Source organism: Phaethon aethereus (genome assembly GCF_964289735.1).
Source record: "Phaethon aethereus genome assembly, chromosome: 7".
Taxonomy (NCBI): domain Eukaryota; kingdom Metazoa; phylum Chordata; class Aves; order Phaethontiformes; family Phaethontidae; genus Phaethon; species Phaethon aethereus.
Window position 1 is genome coordinate 8,286,454 of NC_138583.1, and position 16,742 is coordinate 8,303,195.

The window sequence follows — 16,742 nt, forward strand, 5'->3', positions numbered from 1 at the left end:
ACCCTGACAATGATGGCTTCTTTTCACTCTCTCTCAAGTTTTTCTTGATGCACAGTTATTTTCTCTGCACTTCCCATGTGATTTATGGAAGCAATAACCATATTCCCTGCAATGTTAGGTCTTCCATCTGTCTTACATTCAACAAGCTTCCTGATCTACGTCTAGCTTTCCTTTTTGAAGCTGAGCACAGGAATGGTAGAGAACTCTGGCTTGTCTTACTCCCACGAGGATGCTGAATCTAAGCACATTAAGATCCTAATTACAGGAGAGCTCTTCAGCTGTTACTCTCTACATTAATCCTGAGTGTTTTATAGGATATAAAGTCAGGCTTTGCCCTCATGGCCTCCTGAACCAGCTGCTCCACAAAACAGCCATTGAGACATCTAAAAATATATTCTGTCAAGCCTTGATGCAACTTTTGCCTCTTCTAGACTGAATAACCGAAGTCATCCATACCTACTTACTTCCTCCCTCCACTCAGCCTCTTATGTTGCCATCATGGTCCACTGGTCATCTAGGCAGATTCAGTATTATATACTCTTCCTACTTAAGTTTGGGACTTCCATCAATGTGAAGGCTGGGTTGTTCATCAATGAGATTACCTTATTAGGCAGTTCAGGTCCAAAGTGTCTTTAATATGCAGAACTACTAGTTATCAGCAAAGCTCACTGCATCCTTCCTGAATACATGGGAATGTCCCACTGATCATCAACTTTCCAAGTTTGACATCTGCACTGTTAGGATCTCCATGAACAATTAGACATACCAGTTCCCTCATATCATTTCTTAGACATCAAGCACTCCCACAGAGAAGTATCTTGTTTAAACAATCTCTCAATTCTGTCTGTTCCCTGTTTCCTCTTCAACTAGGTTTGACCTTAACACCAACGGAAGTGTTGCGAACCAACAGCGCTAAAGGCACAATATGGCAGGGTGGCTGTTGGCAGGGGTTATCAGTAGTAGGCCCTTGACTTGAATTAATTTTCCTCTGAGTGTGAGGAACTTGATTTTGTTGCATCAAAAGGCATGCTGCACAGTCCGTTTATTTACTCAGGCATTTCCTGAGCCAGTGATCTATACTGTGGAATGGTCTTTTGTTTTTTTTCTGGGCAGGGTTATTTTAAAGTAGTCTTCTTCCCCATCTTCCCCACCCCCAAGGATATCTGCTAACCAGCACCAACTTCAGCTCTTCATAGAGAAAGAGGCTTGGTTTTGCAGTAAGGAAAACTTGGATCTTGGCAACTGAGGAAAAATATCTTCTTACAAAGGTCAAAACTCATAGAAGAGTATCTCCTTGTGCTTAAAGTAGAAGAGGATATTTAAATCAGCTAGGAAGTTAGGACCTTTGGAGTGCCACAGTATGTTACATGGACTTGATTGTCCATTTGTATTTTACAATGGTGTATCTCAATGTAAGTGCTTTGGCAGTAAATTAACACAAAAAACTGGAGCAACACAGTGACAATTTTGAAAAAGACTACATTTATCTTTGGTTACCCAAGCGTAAATTCAAATGAAATTTATAATCACTATGAGAAATGTCAAAGCAGTTTTTAAACATACGCCGTACTTCATAAACACAGAAGATACTAAAAGGTCAGTCTAGAAGTAACTGACCTAACAGTCAAACTTTTGTGTATTTTTTGTATATGTCCCTATTGGCCTGTTCAGTAATATTAGCGTAAGCCCAGATTTTAGCCTGATTTCTGGAGTTCCTAAGTGGGGTTGCTTCTTAGTCCTGAGGTAGGGTGCAGATTCTACAAGTCTGACTAGATTTCAGTACTGGTTAGCTTGTCTAACATCTGTTGTACACAGGGATTCCAGTATTGAACTAGGTACACAGGTTCTGCTTTCTGTATTGCAGTGGTAAATGAACAGTTTTAAAAGCTCCCAAATATTAATTGTATCTTTCAGGAGGAGGGGAGAGGAAAGAGGGTTTTGCAGTCTCAGTAATGCAGTGGAGCTTTTAGGAAGAAAGATTCAAATTAATAACGCTTCTTACATTTTGTCTCTTTGCTAGAAATCTAGGAGATGAGAGCAGCAAGCAGGGCTGGCAGAGAGATGGTCACTGTGTTCACAGAAGTCTCCCTGCCGTTTAGTCCTTGAGCAGATGACAGAAAGGGGACAGAAAGAAACCCTTTGCGCCCCTCTCAGCATGGTAAGAGCTGTACCGAGCACTACAAATCACTGCAGCCTGGAAGCGTGAGCTTTTTTTTTTTTTTCTTCTCTTTAAAAAGTTTTCAGGAAGTCTGGAGGAGGGGCAATGCTGTTTCTTTTTTGTTATAATGGGCCCCTTTGTGGAGATGGAAGAGGAGCAGAGATCCGTGTGCCTGTGGTGCGCACGCTTCCCAGTGATTCCCAGGGTAACTTCCCAGGGCTCCTAAAAAGCACTGGGCCCCTGCGGTGGGGGGAAAAGAAGGGTGGGGGCTGGTCCAGGATGGAGCTGATGGTGTTGCTCAATGCTCTGGTTACTCGCCTGCTCTTTGTGTTGCACTCTCTCATCGGGGTCTGGAGAGTGACTGCAGTGAAGAAAGAACCCAAGTACTGGCTGCTGGCACTGCTCAATCTTCTCCTGTGCCTGGAGACAGGGCTCACCCTCAAGTTTAAGCAAGGCAGAGGCTACAAATGGTGAGCATATCCCGCCGGCTCCCATGGAGCCCTTCTCGTTTCTTTGCATGTACTTTGCCGCAGCTGTGAGGCTGCCTTCTGCGGCTGCTGCCCGAAAGCAGTGCTGCACTGGCTTTCCTGCAGCCAGGCTTTTAGGGGGTTGCCTTTTCTCCCCTGCTGCACCTAGGGGGTGGAAAACTGGTAAAGACCTGGCTAGTCCAATGCCAAATCCAGAGGGTTTTCAGGAGGGGCACTTTTGCAGCAGACTACTTGGGAGCCAGTCTGTGTAGAGTTCTGTGTGCATGTCAATACTAACAGCTGGAAAATACGGTAAAAGTAGCTGCAGGCAAGAGGTACGTGCTCTAGAGGCGCCGATCCCGTGGGCTGGGGACACAGGGGACACGTACCCCCCACAGTGCCGCTGGGCACCTCCTGAGCAATGACATGTCAGGGACCACAGGTGTGGGGTGCAGAGGAGTGCTGGGCCCCCCAGGCTCTTCCATGCAGAGGCCCTGCATCTCTTACCCCGTCCCGGCGTGCCCTGGTTTGTACCTCCTTCCCTGAGACTGCATGCCCTCTCCCTGCTGCTTGCAACACTGCTCACGCCAGGCCAGTGCATGAACCAAAACTTGGTGACAAATAAAAGATAAGCAGCAAGCACTCCTGCAATACAGCAAGAGTGGCTTAAACATTTGGATTTGAATTTGAAGGCTATTCCAGAGGGGAACTTTCATGCACGAAAGGCTGCCTGAGAACTGAACAAAAAAAAGTTAGTCATAGCAAAGTTTGCCCAAGCATGTGGGTTCTTACATACATCTAAAGAATTAGTGCAGTCATCTACAACTCATCAGCGCTCAGTCAGCTGAAACAAATGCTCTCTAAAAAGGAAGCGGTCATGTAACTAATTGTCAAGATTTCATTAGGACCTTTTATTTTAAAAACTCAAACTGCAGGCAGGCCTTGAGACAAATCCAGGACAAAAAAAAGAGCCCTAAAGTATTTCAATTATCTTAAATTCCTGCCCATTGCAACCTGTGAAACGCATTATAGCAGAAGCAGCATTGTATGACAATTCACACAAGTGTTCCATGCTCTAAATTTGAATGTAATAAAAGCAGCAATAAAGTCTGTGACACAGGAAAATTTAACAACAGCAGAGCTCCAAATACACAGTTATGAGACAGAGGCAGACTGAGCAGATCCGATTCACTGGGGAACGAAGGCAGCAACAGGGACTTCATGAAGGAACACTTGCTATGGCAGCTTTTGGAAAATCCAAAGAAAAATAGATAGAGAAAGCAGATCCACTTTAGATGAACACATGTGATAGAACACTGGGCTAAATTAAGGTAGAAGGAAATTTTGAAAATGGATGTGGTCCAGTACTTTAAGCAGCACACTTATGTATATTTATAGGTAAGAAGAGTAGACAAATGGCCAGTATCTATTTGCATCAGGATAACGTCCTGCTCTGGTGGCGAACATTCACGTTCAGACCAGGCAGTATCATCTGCATTTATAGAAACAGCTCCATAGGCAATCAGTGATCCAGGCAACCGGCAGTCCATGCCACCAAACTATGCTACCTCCAAGAGCCTCATACTATCTCCATTCATTATTGACTGTTACCTATTACACCAGCACAAAAAAATTACATGGCATATGTGGAGAAAAAGCATTTTTGTGGGCCTGGCTATGTAGTATTTCCTCTAGATTGTTCCTTGTGAATGAAAGGCAGGGTTAAAGTCTCTGAAGACTCCTGGCCTGGTCTGGTATCATTAGCTCAGTATCACTAACCTGCCAGCTGGATGGATTTTTCATGGGCTCAAGTCCTGCAGGAATTACTGTAAAATATCGTAGTTCTCCCATTCAAATGAGGTATGTACTCTCCCAAAATAACCAGGCTAAAACTATACAGAGCCACTAATTTTTTTTTAAAGCAAACAACAACACCCCCCCCCCCCCCAAAAAAAAAAACCAACACACCCTCACCTCTGGGGAAAAAAAAAAGCCAACCAAACAAAAAGATCCAGGGCTATCTTATTTAGAGGGGATTGACTACTGAAACATTTCATAGCAGCTCAGCAACCCAGTCATTTTCTTGAGCAGCAGGGGTTTCGTGGGTTTTTTGGTTTTTTTTGTTTTGTGGTTTTTGCTTTTTTTTGTCCCCGCCCCCCTCTTTTCCTCAATACTTAATCTCCACTGGAAAAATCATGACTACAAAAATAAAAGGTACATTCTGGATAGGAACAAACAAAAATGAATGCAAAAGCTTTTGACCAAAATGCTGCTGCAGTTACATACTTATAAGCAATTTAAATTCACTGCAGAATGTGCCAATGACAGGATAGAAGAAATCAAGCAAGTATCCCGAGTTTGGCTCCACTGCCATGTCCTGGGCCAGTACATATATGTGATGCAAAAGTTGTGATGCATCTCAGCAGCAACGCAGTGATGCTCACTCCATACTATGGCATAGCTAGATGGAACATTAGTGGCAACAGCCCTCATTCCTACTCCAAAAGGATGAAAATTGCCCAAAAAACCCAAATCCTAGACCAAAAACCACCAAACAAAACTGTCACGTGTTTAATAATAAAACATCAGCAACCCTCACAAGAATCAGTGCTTGCAGCAGGAGTAAAAGGAATCTTTCTAGTACTTCTGAATAAACTCAGCTCATGAAGCTGAAGATAATAAAGCTTCAGCATGATAAGTTATATAGAAGACTGGCAGGGAAACAAGAGCTAGAGACAGAAATCCTAAAGAATTATACAATTGCCTGCACAAATGGGGAAACAAGGCCAAGACCCATTTTCATAAACCATTTAGCCTGCACTGAAAAACCTACTGAAGAAATGCTTGTTTTAGGCAAATTGATGCTATTTCCACCTTTCCTGTGAAAAAGGATTTCCACAGGATTCTGCTCAGCAGCCTCTATCGCAGCATCATTCAGTGAAATGACTCAATGTATTAATTCACTCTTCGTGAAATCAGAAAAGGCATGTTAGCTAGAGGCTTTTTTTTTATTATTATTTTAAGAACAGAGACTGCTGTGATGGAAATACAAACAGCAAAGTGCCTTTGGTTAGTTGTTAAAAAGAGATTTTAAATAAACTTCCATATATGATCTTAGGTGGATGTACAAATAAACCTATGATTCATAATACTAACAGCATGAGGAATTCAGCAAGAATAGCAACTCTTATTTGCAGTTACCCTATTTCTTAATATCCCATATGGTAGGAGACACAAGATACTTTTCAGTGCAGATAATGATAGGATATATAGTATTTACAATGGGATATAATACCAAGCTATCTTTTCTTTTCCTTTACAGGTTTTCACCAGCAATATTTTTATATCTGATTTGCACAGTACCATCACTATGGCTACTAGAAATTCATCATGGGACTCAGGTATTTATTATGAGATAAGATGGACTAGTTTGAAATCGATGTGTTATTTGATGGGCAGAAGTCTGCCAGGTCTTGTTCCAATTTTCTATTTTATACTTGTGGGTCTCCCCATCCAGCTCCAGCTATACTATGGACTACTGTACATTTCCTAAATATCAAATCATTAACCTCATTCCTAGCTAAAATGAGACCATTTATTTGTATTTGGCTGGGGAACAGAGGACTAGAAGTTTTAAAAATACCCTTTCACCCCCAGGTTGCTTACTCAGGATGGTGAAAGAATTTCATTGCTTTAGAGGCCTTTATAAAATAAAGTATGAGTTTCAGAGCACTTACAGGCAGATATCTCAACTCCAAGCAAGCCAAAATTGTGATAGGTATCAGTGAAAGGGGTCTTAAACTCAGATTACCTCATGTTTGCTGCAACCTAGGAGAATACTTGCAGATTGCTCCCACAGATTGCTGACATGGTAGTTTGTCAGCTTTTATATCCCTTTGTTCGTGCTATGTAGTAATCTGGGAGAGGGGTGTCTGGATTCCACTTCAGGACTAAAACACATGGTGAAATGTTTAAAGGCCATTGTTCTTTTGGCAGATGGAGTCAGTTAGAGCCAGGACAGAGCCACTTAGCCCAGAAGCCCACGTTGAGTGATCCACCTCCACATGCAGGCTGTACTTTCAAGTACTTTCAAGTCCTCATAGCACTTCCACATACTGAAAAGGGAATTTTGTCTGTCCCAGCATTTGCACATATGCAGTACCTTACATCCACAGCAGAAAAAAAGGCCTGATAGGAACAATAGCAAAAAGCAACAGAAGAAAATACATAAATTAGACTAAGAAGACATAGTGCCTCATTTTCTCCTTCGAAACATTGTTAGAGCCCACAGAAGCATAATCAAATATTCAAAATTGTGTTTACACTGAAAATGCCTGAGGCTTTTTCTAAATACAGCAGCAGGAATTTATTGTCTTCTTGTTTTGCCAAATCTCCTTAAACAGTCACAGACAGGTAATGTGGATATTGAGAACATTTGTCATAGTTAAATCTGGTCCAAGAAACAGGCTAATTCTGTAGTCAAAGGCAGCAGTTTATTTCCCAAAACGATGTTAGAACATGGCATACTTTGTTCTTATTGATATACTGCTACTGTGAATTAAAGAGGGAGTATATCAAGTTAACAGCTTAGTTTATACCTGGAGAGATAAAATAGAGAGTTCTGGAAACACACAATCTAACAGAGTCAAAAACAGTACCTCCAGAAGGGGAGCAGCCCTTCTAACTATTAATCTCAAACACTGAACCCAGACTAGTACTACTCCTCATACTAAAGCATTGCTGGGATTTTCCTCATTAAAATACTAATAGAGTGGGTAATTATGAAGTTGCTAAATCCACACATTTAATGTATCCACCATGAAAACAGTTTGTGGTCTTTAAGGCAGTAGAACTTTCATCTCATGTTGAATCTTTAACAGGAAACATCAACGGCTTGTGTCGGTGCTGTTATTTAAGGCATGTGCTAATATGCAGTCTCTTCTCCTAAAGACAGAGGCAATTCCGCCTCTGAGTACTGCAGAACTGGACATGAGTAATACCATTCATATATCAATGGCGAAATACTGACTGCATAGAAAGTACTGCTTTGCGGTAAAGTATTTGGGGATGAAATACATGTTTGGGAGAGACTATGAAGTAAATTGAACTGTATTGAGTAAAAAAAAAAAAATTGCTGTCTGCAAAATATAGTGGCAAGAAAATTAAAACCATTTAATCCATCAAAATCAGAAACATGCTTTCTTCATAATGTATAAGATCTCAGATAAATACTTCGGCTACCTTTCCAAATGCCTGGTGCATCACTGCCATAGACAGCACTAAGTGACCACCTTTTGCAGGGCTTACCTGACTACTAGTGCTGTAGTCGATGTAGGCTTCCCATTCAGTAATAAGACAGATACTTGGTTAACCTTGTAATTATTTTTAACCACCTTAATTTGAACATTTTAAGGAAATAGTCAATATTACTGCCCGTTCCATCAGCCTTATTCTGAGGTGGGATTCTCTCACCAGCTAAAATTCTAGTATATCACTCTTCTAAAAGTGATCTTACATCTTTCACCATTTCTTTCCTCCCATACTCATTATCTTCCTCAATTTGGAAAACAGCTTAAGCAATCTTTTCTCCCCATTTTACATTTCAGCTTTTCTGTATGAGCTAAATGAAGCAGTCACAGTTGCTTTGAATCTCTGACATCACATGTGTTGCCATAGTGATGACACCACTGTTTCCGGCAAGACAGACTGGAATTGCAGAGGGCAAGCAGAGTACCTGTTGCTTGGCAGAGGGCCCGCTCCAGGGAAGGGCTAGCCTCTCCCACAAACACAGGCTGCCAGCCTCCATGCACGTTAACAGGGCTGAGGGTACTCTGCCCTAGTATTCAAGTGTCAATTCTACCATCTCAGTGCTAGACCCATTGTGAAGTTCTAGCTAACCTTGTTTTTATTTGGGAATAATGGATTGTGAATAACGTGCAAATAGAAATTTGCTGAATCCGTTCAGCATTTCAGGGGTTCCCCATGCATCGACAGCAAGCTCGCTGCAGGCCACACACTAGGACAATACAATGTCATGCAACACAGTTTCCATTTTGATTAGATGTTTTATAAATCAGAGGAATGTAGGCTTCATCTCAGAAGAAACAAGGGAAGTAAACCAAGCTAGAATTTATGTAAAATGTATACAATTTCTTCCTGTTTTATTTTTACACATTAAAAAAAATTAAGCATTTTTGTTTAGCTATGCACACAGTCTTGATACCTAGGAGTAAGTGAGCTCTATCAGTAAAGAGGTAAACCATGTATTTTAACTGCCTAGGAAACTTAGAATTCACTTTTTCCTTGTCACATTCCCATAAAGTCACTGCACATACATAATTGGCTAGGCAAATATGCCTGGCACCAGTCCTATTTACATGCATATACATGATGAAAATAAAGGCTCTGCTCCAAACCTTCAAGTGAAACACCACCACAATCACCACTTAATAAACAGTTGGAGAGAAACAAACCAAAACAAGATATGAATATACTTAAAATCAGGAGGCTATTTAAATGTCTGGCTTTGCAGATGCAGTTTTCCATTTCCTGCCTGCATGCAGCTGAGAAGAGATACGGGCCCAGCCCTGAGGAGTGCCGTTCAGTCAGAGCTCGTGTAGCCACGGCACTGAAATAGTAACCCCCTATTCAGCTGGGAGTAGTTTCAAAAATTACATATAAGGAATCTACAAGAGACACTGATAAAGTGAATTATTTTTCTTAAAGTATTCTTTGCACCCTTGTGCCACAAGGGGGGGGAAAAAAAAGAGCCCCCTTACAAGGTGACACACAAGCCATGGAGCGCTTTCCTCCACCAGACCAGCCGCCCTGGTGCCACGAGAGCTACCTGCTCTGTTGGCGGCACAGGGAGAGCCACAGCATCTGCTGAGCTGCATCCATACACCTTGCTACCCACACAGTATAACTGCTACAGGCTCCCATTTCACTCCTGTCCTTCAGCCACCTGATTTACTTGCTGGGAGTTCTCACAGCGTTTGGGAAGGGATTTCCCTTGTCCTTGCACATATAGCAAATGCAGCAGGCTGCCCTTCATGGGTCCCGCATCAAATTTGGCAAATTCCACCCTGCACAACAGGCTTTAAAAGACAAACAAAAAGTTTCCAAACTCTGATGTGAAGTTTAATGCAAGTTCATGTCTCCCTCCCTCTTACCCCTGCCAGACCAGCCAAGGGGGCAGAGGAGTAGGCTCAAATGCAGATTTGGCAACAAACCAAAAGCTGTAAAGGTGAATTAGCCTTCCTGCTCCAGCACAAGTCAGTAATCCCTTTGCCCTACCCACACTACTTGCAACAAGGTAGATACTAATTTCTTAATATTCTGGGGTGGCTACACCAGTTATGCAATATTTTTAGGTCAGGGTCTCCTCAGCCTACTGTGCCACACTGCCTGTGGGGGTTACTCAGAGAGGCTGACTTTGACCTTGGTGGCTGGTCTCCATAGGCTTTATCTGTTGCCTGTAAAAGAAGTCTAAAAAGGCTTCTCCAGAAGTGAAATTTAACTGGTGCTCTGAAACACTCTGAACAAGCAGTTCTGTCTCTCTCCTTTAGTTGAGGGACTAACCCAGGGAGATCAGACGCAGAGTACCAGCCCCTGCGTCTCACGGTTTCCATGCCTGGTACTTTAGATTTCCCTCCTCCAGATGGACATATCATCTTCCCCACATCTGTGTGTCAGTCTTTCAACACTCTCACACCCACTGTCCAAATAAGGCAAGTATTTGAAGAGCCTTTATCATCAATTATAACATCTGGGAAAAAGTCAGCACTTGTTGCTTTTTCAGACCATGGGAAGTTGCCCATTTATCTATGACAAGGATAGGCAAGAGGCAGCATTTACCAAGATACTGAGTAGTATTGTCGGAGACCAAGTAAAGTATCAATGCGGAATCTGAAACACGCTAGAATGTGACATTTGCTGGAAAACTTTGCCTTTATATTGGCATGCATTTTGCTGAACACAGCTACTCAGTATGCACTAGAACACATTCTCTGTTGCAGAAAGTAACTCCCCATGCAGTAAAATGGTGGGGGGCCCAGTGGAGAAATGCAAATCATCTCATGTTTTCTGGCACAAATAGGACAGGATAAAAGTCGTTAGTAACAGCATGGTTTGGTTTTCTAATTATCCCTTTTTTATTACAATGAAGAGAGATGTTGAGGTATTGTTATGAAGATAGATTTTAGAACTCTACCCCAGTTGCTCCAGGGCCAGCCTCGGGGTGAAGATAGAAGGATAGTGCAGTGCTGCAGACCTCAGTACTCTTAACACAGTCGCACCACTGGTTTACTGCAGTTGAAGTAACAGTATGTTTTAGCCAACATTCAACTTCCCAGACCACTGGGTACTTTGAGAAAGTAAAAACACTACTCTGCAAGAGTAGGCAACAACACAAGCCCATTTTTCTTAATTATTCCTGAATTTCACCTCTCGCATTAGTCACAGAAGAATAAAAAAATTACACTTTTAGAGAACTGTTTCTGGATAGTAGAGATGAAAAGCAGGTTTTCTGAGAAATAGTTGGAATATAGGGACAGACCAAGACCAATTTTTACCCTGTTTTACCATTTGAGCCAGAGAGAAACTATGTAGGAAACGCAGTGGCCTGTTCAGGAGAGCTGCAGGCAAATTGCATTCAAGGAGTGAGGTCTTAACAGCACAAAGGTGTCACCCAGTCCATCAGCCTTTGAATTTACATGTTCTTCTATAGTATAATCCAACACTTGCTCAGGGATCTACCAAAACATCGCTCCTGCCCTCAGGAGAGGCACTCCTCCTTTCTGAACAAAGGAGGAATTAAATTCAGAGTGAGCATGTAACTTTGCAAACATTGACCGACTTTCACAAATGAACCCTCTGCAGTTCAGCAAAACAGGAATCTTCCAGCCACAGAGCACATCTGCTCCTTGTGCAGGATGTTTATGCATGTGTGATGTTTTTGTTCACAACAGTACTGCAGTAATGAGCCTGGAGCAGTTCAGGTGAATGTCAGCAATCAAGACTTCAATCAATCCAGAGACAGCAGTCATGGAAGTGAGGGAACAGATTACCACATCATTCAGACGGTGGGACACCTTTTCCTATTCCTAGGAGCATTCTTATGATATTAGAGCAATTAGAGAGGACTGTTGCATCTATTTGGGCAAGCTTCTCACACAGCGAGTAAAATTTAAAAAAGAAAAAGGAAAAAGTTTCAGAAAACCATATTGTGAAAGTGGCCTACAGCGTGCTGCATACTAACTATTGTTGGCAGGAAAAGTCTGTGTGAAGAGGAGACTCTCCCACCATTCTTTTCCAAATCTCAATAACTGAATTTAGAAAGTGTCTGGGTAATGGTTCTGCAGAGGATAATGCCTAGCTGAAAAATGAGAACAGGAGGAATACTACACAGAGAAAGACGTGCTATTCATTACCCAAAGTTTTTATTAATGTGCCTTTTTCACATTATGCCTGCTGCATAGAAATTATTTGCTCTAATACAATGTGAGGGAGAACAAAAGCAGGCTTAAGGATGAATACCATCTCTGAAGGTATGCTACAATGTCAGTCTCCTGAAGTTACAGTACATTATTGTTGTTGTCTTTTAAACAGGCTAAAGTCTTTGTGAATCAGCTCTCCACAATCTGTGAGACTGTATGGACACTGGCTCTCCACCAGACATTTCTACTGCTACTAGTAATTGGGAGATGGCTACTCCCCATTGGGGTTGAAATCACCCGGGATCAATTGTCTCAGCTGCTGCTCATGTTTGTGGGAACAGCAGCAGACATACTTGAATTTGCTAGTGAAACTCTGGACATCGAAGATGTTCGGTAAGGACTATTTGCTGAAATGAATAATTTGCATAGTGCAAGATACTTGTTTTGTTTGAAGATGTTTGTGAGATCTGTGATGTTCAGACTAGCAGAACTGTATTTTCCACAGGCAACAGAAGGCTATATTCGATGGCTGTTTTCCTACTCTTAGCTTCCCACCTGTAAAAGACCTAACAGCCCTATGAGCTTTGTTAGGGATCACTCATCTGTTGCCAGCAGAAAAGCATGTTGCCTCCACCACAATAAGAGGGCACAAAGAGCCAAACAACTAGCATAACTGCCATGCAGCATCAGTTCTTATCGCTACAGGAGCTGAAACACTGGGTACACAGTAAGCCTCTTTCAGGTTAATGAATTGTTTCAGACGGGCAAGGAACCAACTAGACTTTGCTTTAGTGATTCATTATCCAAGTTGCTTCTTTGGTTATCTCATATGTACTTTCTTCATGATAGAATGACAAAGTGTTCAAAGATAGGAAGAAAGGAAATGGCATAGTCTGTTGTTAATTTTCAACATTGTGATCTCTCGCAGAGAAAGTAAGCCCATCCCCCCCTCACAGCACTGAGATGAGCTGTGAACATCCATTATAAAGAAAAAGAATCACAGAAGAGGTTTGTCCTCTATTACAGACATACTTTTTCTGCTGTAAAATCTTTTATTTGATATTAAAAAAAAAAGTGGTCCTTCCCACTTGGCAGAGAAGCTTCAGGCTTGCAAGGAATGTGTAATCACTACATATTTATTACACAGCTGGAACCTTTGGCCTGAACAGCAGAAATTCTATACCAAAAGGTGCCTCTGTTTTCCTTAGTCTTACAACTCAAGAGCATGCATTAATCAGTAACTGTTTTGCTCAGCCACCCTTTAAATAACAAAAGTTTCCTGTAGTATTTGGAATGTCATCACATAAGGAAACTGCATCTTCACTGTTACCACTTTTTTCCCCTCCTATAGGAAGAATTATGCTCTCATAAATGCAATTCTTGCTGTATGGACCTGGAGTATGTTACAGTTTCCACTTGATCTTGCAGGTTAGTACTTGCACATAGACAACAAAAGAGACCAAATGATTTAAGTTTTTGCTGGCATTTCTTGTGGCTGTGCACAAACTACAGGCTATACCAAGGGCTCCTGGTGGAGAACAATTCATATGAAAATGATGGTTTTTGAAGAAAGCCTATTGTGGTTTCTTGAGAAAACACTCGTTTCCAGCTAACCCCTGATCTCCCTGGTAAAATTCTCTACTTCCAGGAAAAAAAAACAAACAAACTTTTCTGCAATTGCAATACTGTATTGGAGCACCTGCTCCAGTTGCCTGGTACTGCCTTAAACTTCAATATGTGAGCTCTCAAGTTAGATCTGGTCTTGGATTATATTATGGCTCCAACCTGGGTAGGTTACTAGACCCTGTGGAGAGATAGGCTATCATTAACTACAGGAAACAGCACAGCCAAGAGCACAGGAGAGGTTATCGCAGGAGAAATTACCTATTCACAGGGAACCTAGAGGACCATATAATGTTGGGACTGTACACTCTTACCTTAAACTAAAAGGCCCAACATTCAGCTAGCTCAGGCTGGTATACGTCCCTAGGCAGAAAGGGCTTCTCTATGTCCAAGATGACTAATGAAAGCCACCTCAATCATCATCAGTTCCAACCATTTTGGCCTCCAATCAGAAGTTTGCAACACAACTGTACCACTCCAAAGATATGTTATCCTCACTAGCATCTTATAGAATTGATGACCAGGTTGACACAATGACTAAAATAATAAATGCATAAAAGGCTAATGAAAAATTCCTGGAATAATTTTTCATTATTCTTTTCTTCATGGACAGCACTAGCTTTGTTTTCAACACTGAAGTTATGAAAATATTTCATTTGTATTTATATTAATTTATATTGCATTTCATCTGAGCAGCTTACCTCCTGAAAAAAAAAGGTGCAATCACATTTCAGATTCTCACAGCTAAAATTCCTCTTAAAATATATTCTGTTAAAGATGCACAACACTCAGGTTTGTGGGGTTTTTTTTTAAAACAAACACACACACCCCCCCCAACACATCACCACCACCCAAATAAATTCAAACAGTGCTTAAACAATCGTAGCATTAAGTGAAGTAACCTGTTGTACTGCATATTTTTTCTCTGCCTATTGCTTTTCTGCTTATTTAATTACACTTACTAGTTAAAAATTAAGTTATTGAACATACATTGCCCTGAAATTTACTACGGATACAGTTTATTTTAGGTAGTTCTATACAGTTGCACAGATAGTATTTTTTATTCAAGTATCAGAATGTTTACTCACACAAACATGACAAAACAGAAATTTTTAGGCAGTTATTGGACTACAGCAATGCAGTTGGGACTATTAAACAGCAATGGCACATTAAAAAATTAGCTGCTGCTGAAGATTTGCGTAATGGAGTCAGCAAATTTCTACATTCTACAACCCTTTGGGTGTCTCATCTGGGTTTTTTTGTTTGTGTCCATCCCCCGTCCCCCCCCTCCAGCATTGACTCAAACAATAGAATTGTTTTGGTAAGCTGAAATGTTTGGCAGTTGTTACTGCATCACAGTAGCTATGTTTTTTAAACTAATGAAATCCCACTGCCTGAGAGACAGGTTAGTTAAGCTACAGGTATTTTAATAAGAGGCAACCATATTTACCACACACAAACCGTTCTAATGATCCTTCTCTAAGCACCATGCCACAAAGAGCATTCTAGGCCACCATCACTTTTATAGCAAAGGGGAACACATCCAATGCAAGTTCCAACAGTTGCATGCAATTTCATACCCAGATGAAGAATGAGTAACTGTAACTCAAGTCTTATACAGTAGGCAGTGACCAGAGCTTCTTCCTATCCATAATGCTCGATATTGCCCCACGCTGACATGACGTATTCTTGCTATGACACATGAAAAAGGCAATGGCCATCTGGTGAATCTTTTAAAAGCAAAGTCTTAGACAGCCTGGAACAAATTGAAGTGCTACAGCTCAGGCTGTTCCCATTCAGCATGGTAGGTTTTTTCCTTAAAGATACATATTAGCCTAGCATATTGATTTAAGAGAAAAGTGTCTGGGGAAGTCATTATAGAAAGATTAGGTGATCTAATTCTGCTGTATAAATACCAATAGCTCTGTGGAACAGAAAAGGGGAAGCCATTTTTGGTCCTGTTCAGCAGTCCACAAGTGCCTGCTTAAACAGGAGCTTAGTGTTTTGCTGAAACAGATCCCAGAAATTTGATATCCTTTAAATTGAATTATTCACAGCTGAATGCATTTATAATCCAGGGTACTCTGGATTATAATTCCCCATTAGGCCAACACTGGATCAAATTTAGAGAGTTGTTTTAACATAACTGTGTTTTATTTCCAGTACAGCATATTGGCTGCAAACCAACTGCATCGACTAGGTGGATCCCCAGCCTGCTGCTGTGCAGGTACAGTGCGGAACTGTGGAACATTGGGGTCAGCCTTTTCATACAGGATGGTCCCTTCTTCATTGTGCGTTCAATCCTGATGGGCCACTTCAGAATATTCAATCAGATGCTGGTCTTTTTTACAGTTAAAAATATCTTAGTTGTGACTCTACAATTGTATCGTTTGGCAGTGATAACATTAGACTTTCGTGCTACCATTCTGCAGAAGAGCAGGAAAGGAGAAGTCAGCTGTTGCCCATGTGAGCCTTATGAAGCTAGTACTCATGCTACCGCTGACCGAGATACTGAAATGAAAGAGTTTGTTGCTTTTCCTCCAAAAGAGGAATCCCAAGCTCTATCAGCATATCAGTGAGCACAGTTACTACTTGAAAGAGGTTGCATTTCCCACAGCTTCTCTAGAAGGGCTTAGCCTATTTCTGTGATCAAACACACCTTGAGTGCCTAAGTCATCTCTTCCACCAACAGACCAATGATTTCTTCTAAATTGTAGGGGAAATTTCTGAAGCAAATTCATAGAAATGGACTCTTTATCCATTTGTATGGTGGATTTTAACTAGTTCCCTATTATATTATCCACAGGGATTTTGTAGCCATAGTTTGTAGTAGCAAGAAAGGTTTGGCACACTAACAGAGTTGGCTATTACCTTTGTTGGCATTGTGCTAACATATGTACTCACATATATTCAAATAGAAGGACAAGCTTATCCATTATGGGAAGTATGGAAGCATGTAGATCTACTCAAATGATTAGGCTATAACTCGAGTGTGATGAACAATATGTTCAGTGTATATGGGAGAAACTTCAGCAGCGACATCTGTGCAGACATGCA

General features: G+C 41.3%; 1 protein-coding gene across 1 annotated transcript; it reads left to right on the top strand.

Moving 5' to 3' along the window:
- Window positions 1-1,880: 1,880 nt before the first annotated feature.
- On the top strand, window positions 1,881-16,264 carry TMEM26 (transmembrane protein 26; the record flags this gene model as incomplete). The annotated part of the gene is made up of 6 exons (XM_082002207.1): window positions 1,881-2,628; window positions 5,948-6,026; window positions 11,595-11,708; window positions 12,235-12,455; window positions 13,414-13,490; window positions 15,849-16,264. Exons 1-6 carry the CDS (start codon window positions 2,264-2,266, stop codon window positions 16,262-16,264), a joined length of 1,272 nt encoding a protein of 423 aa, XP_081858333.1. The 5' UTR covers window positions 1,881-2,263.
- Window positions 16,265-16,742: the final 478 nt, after the last annotated feature.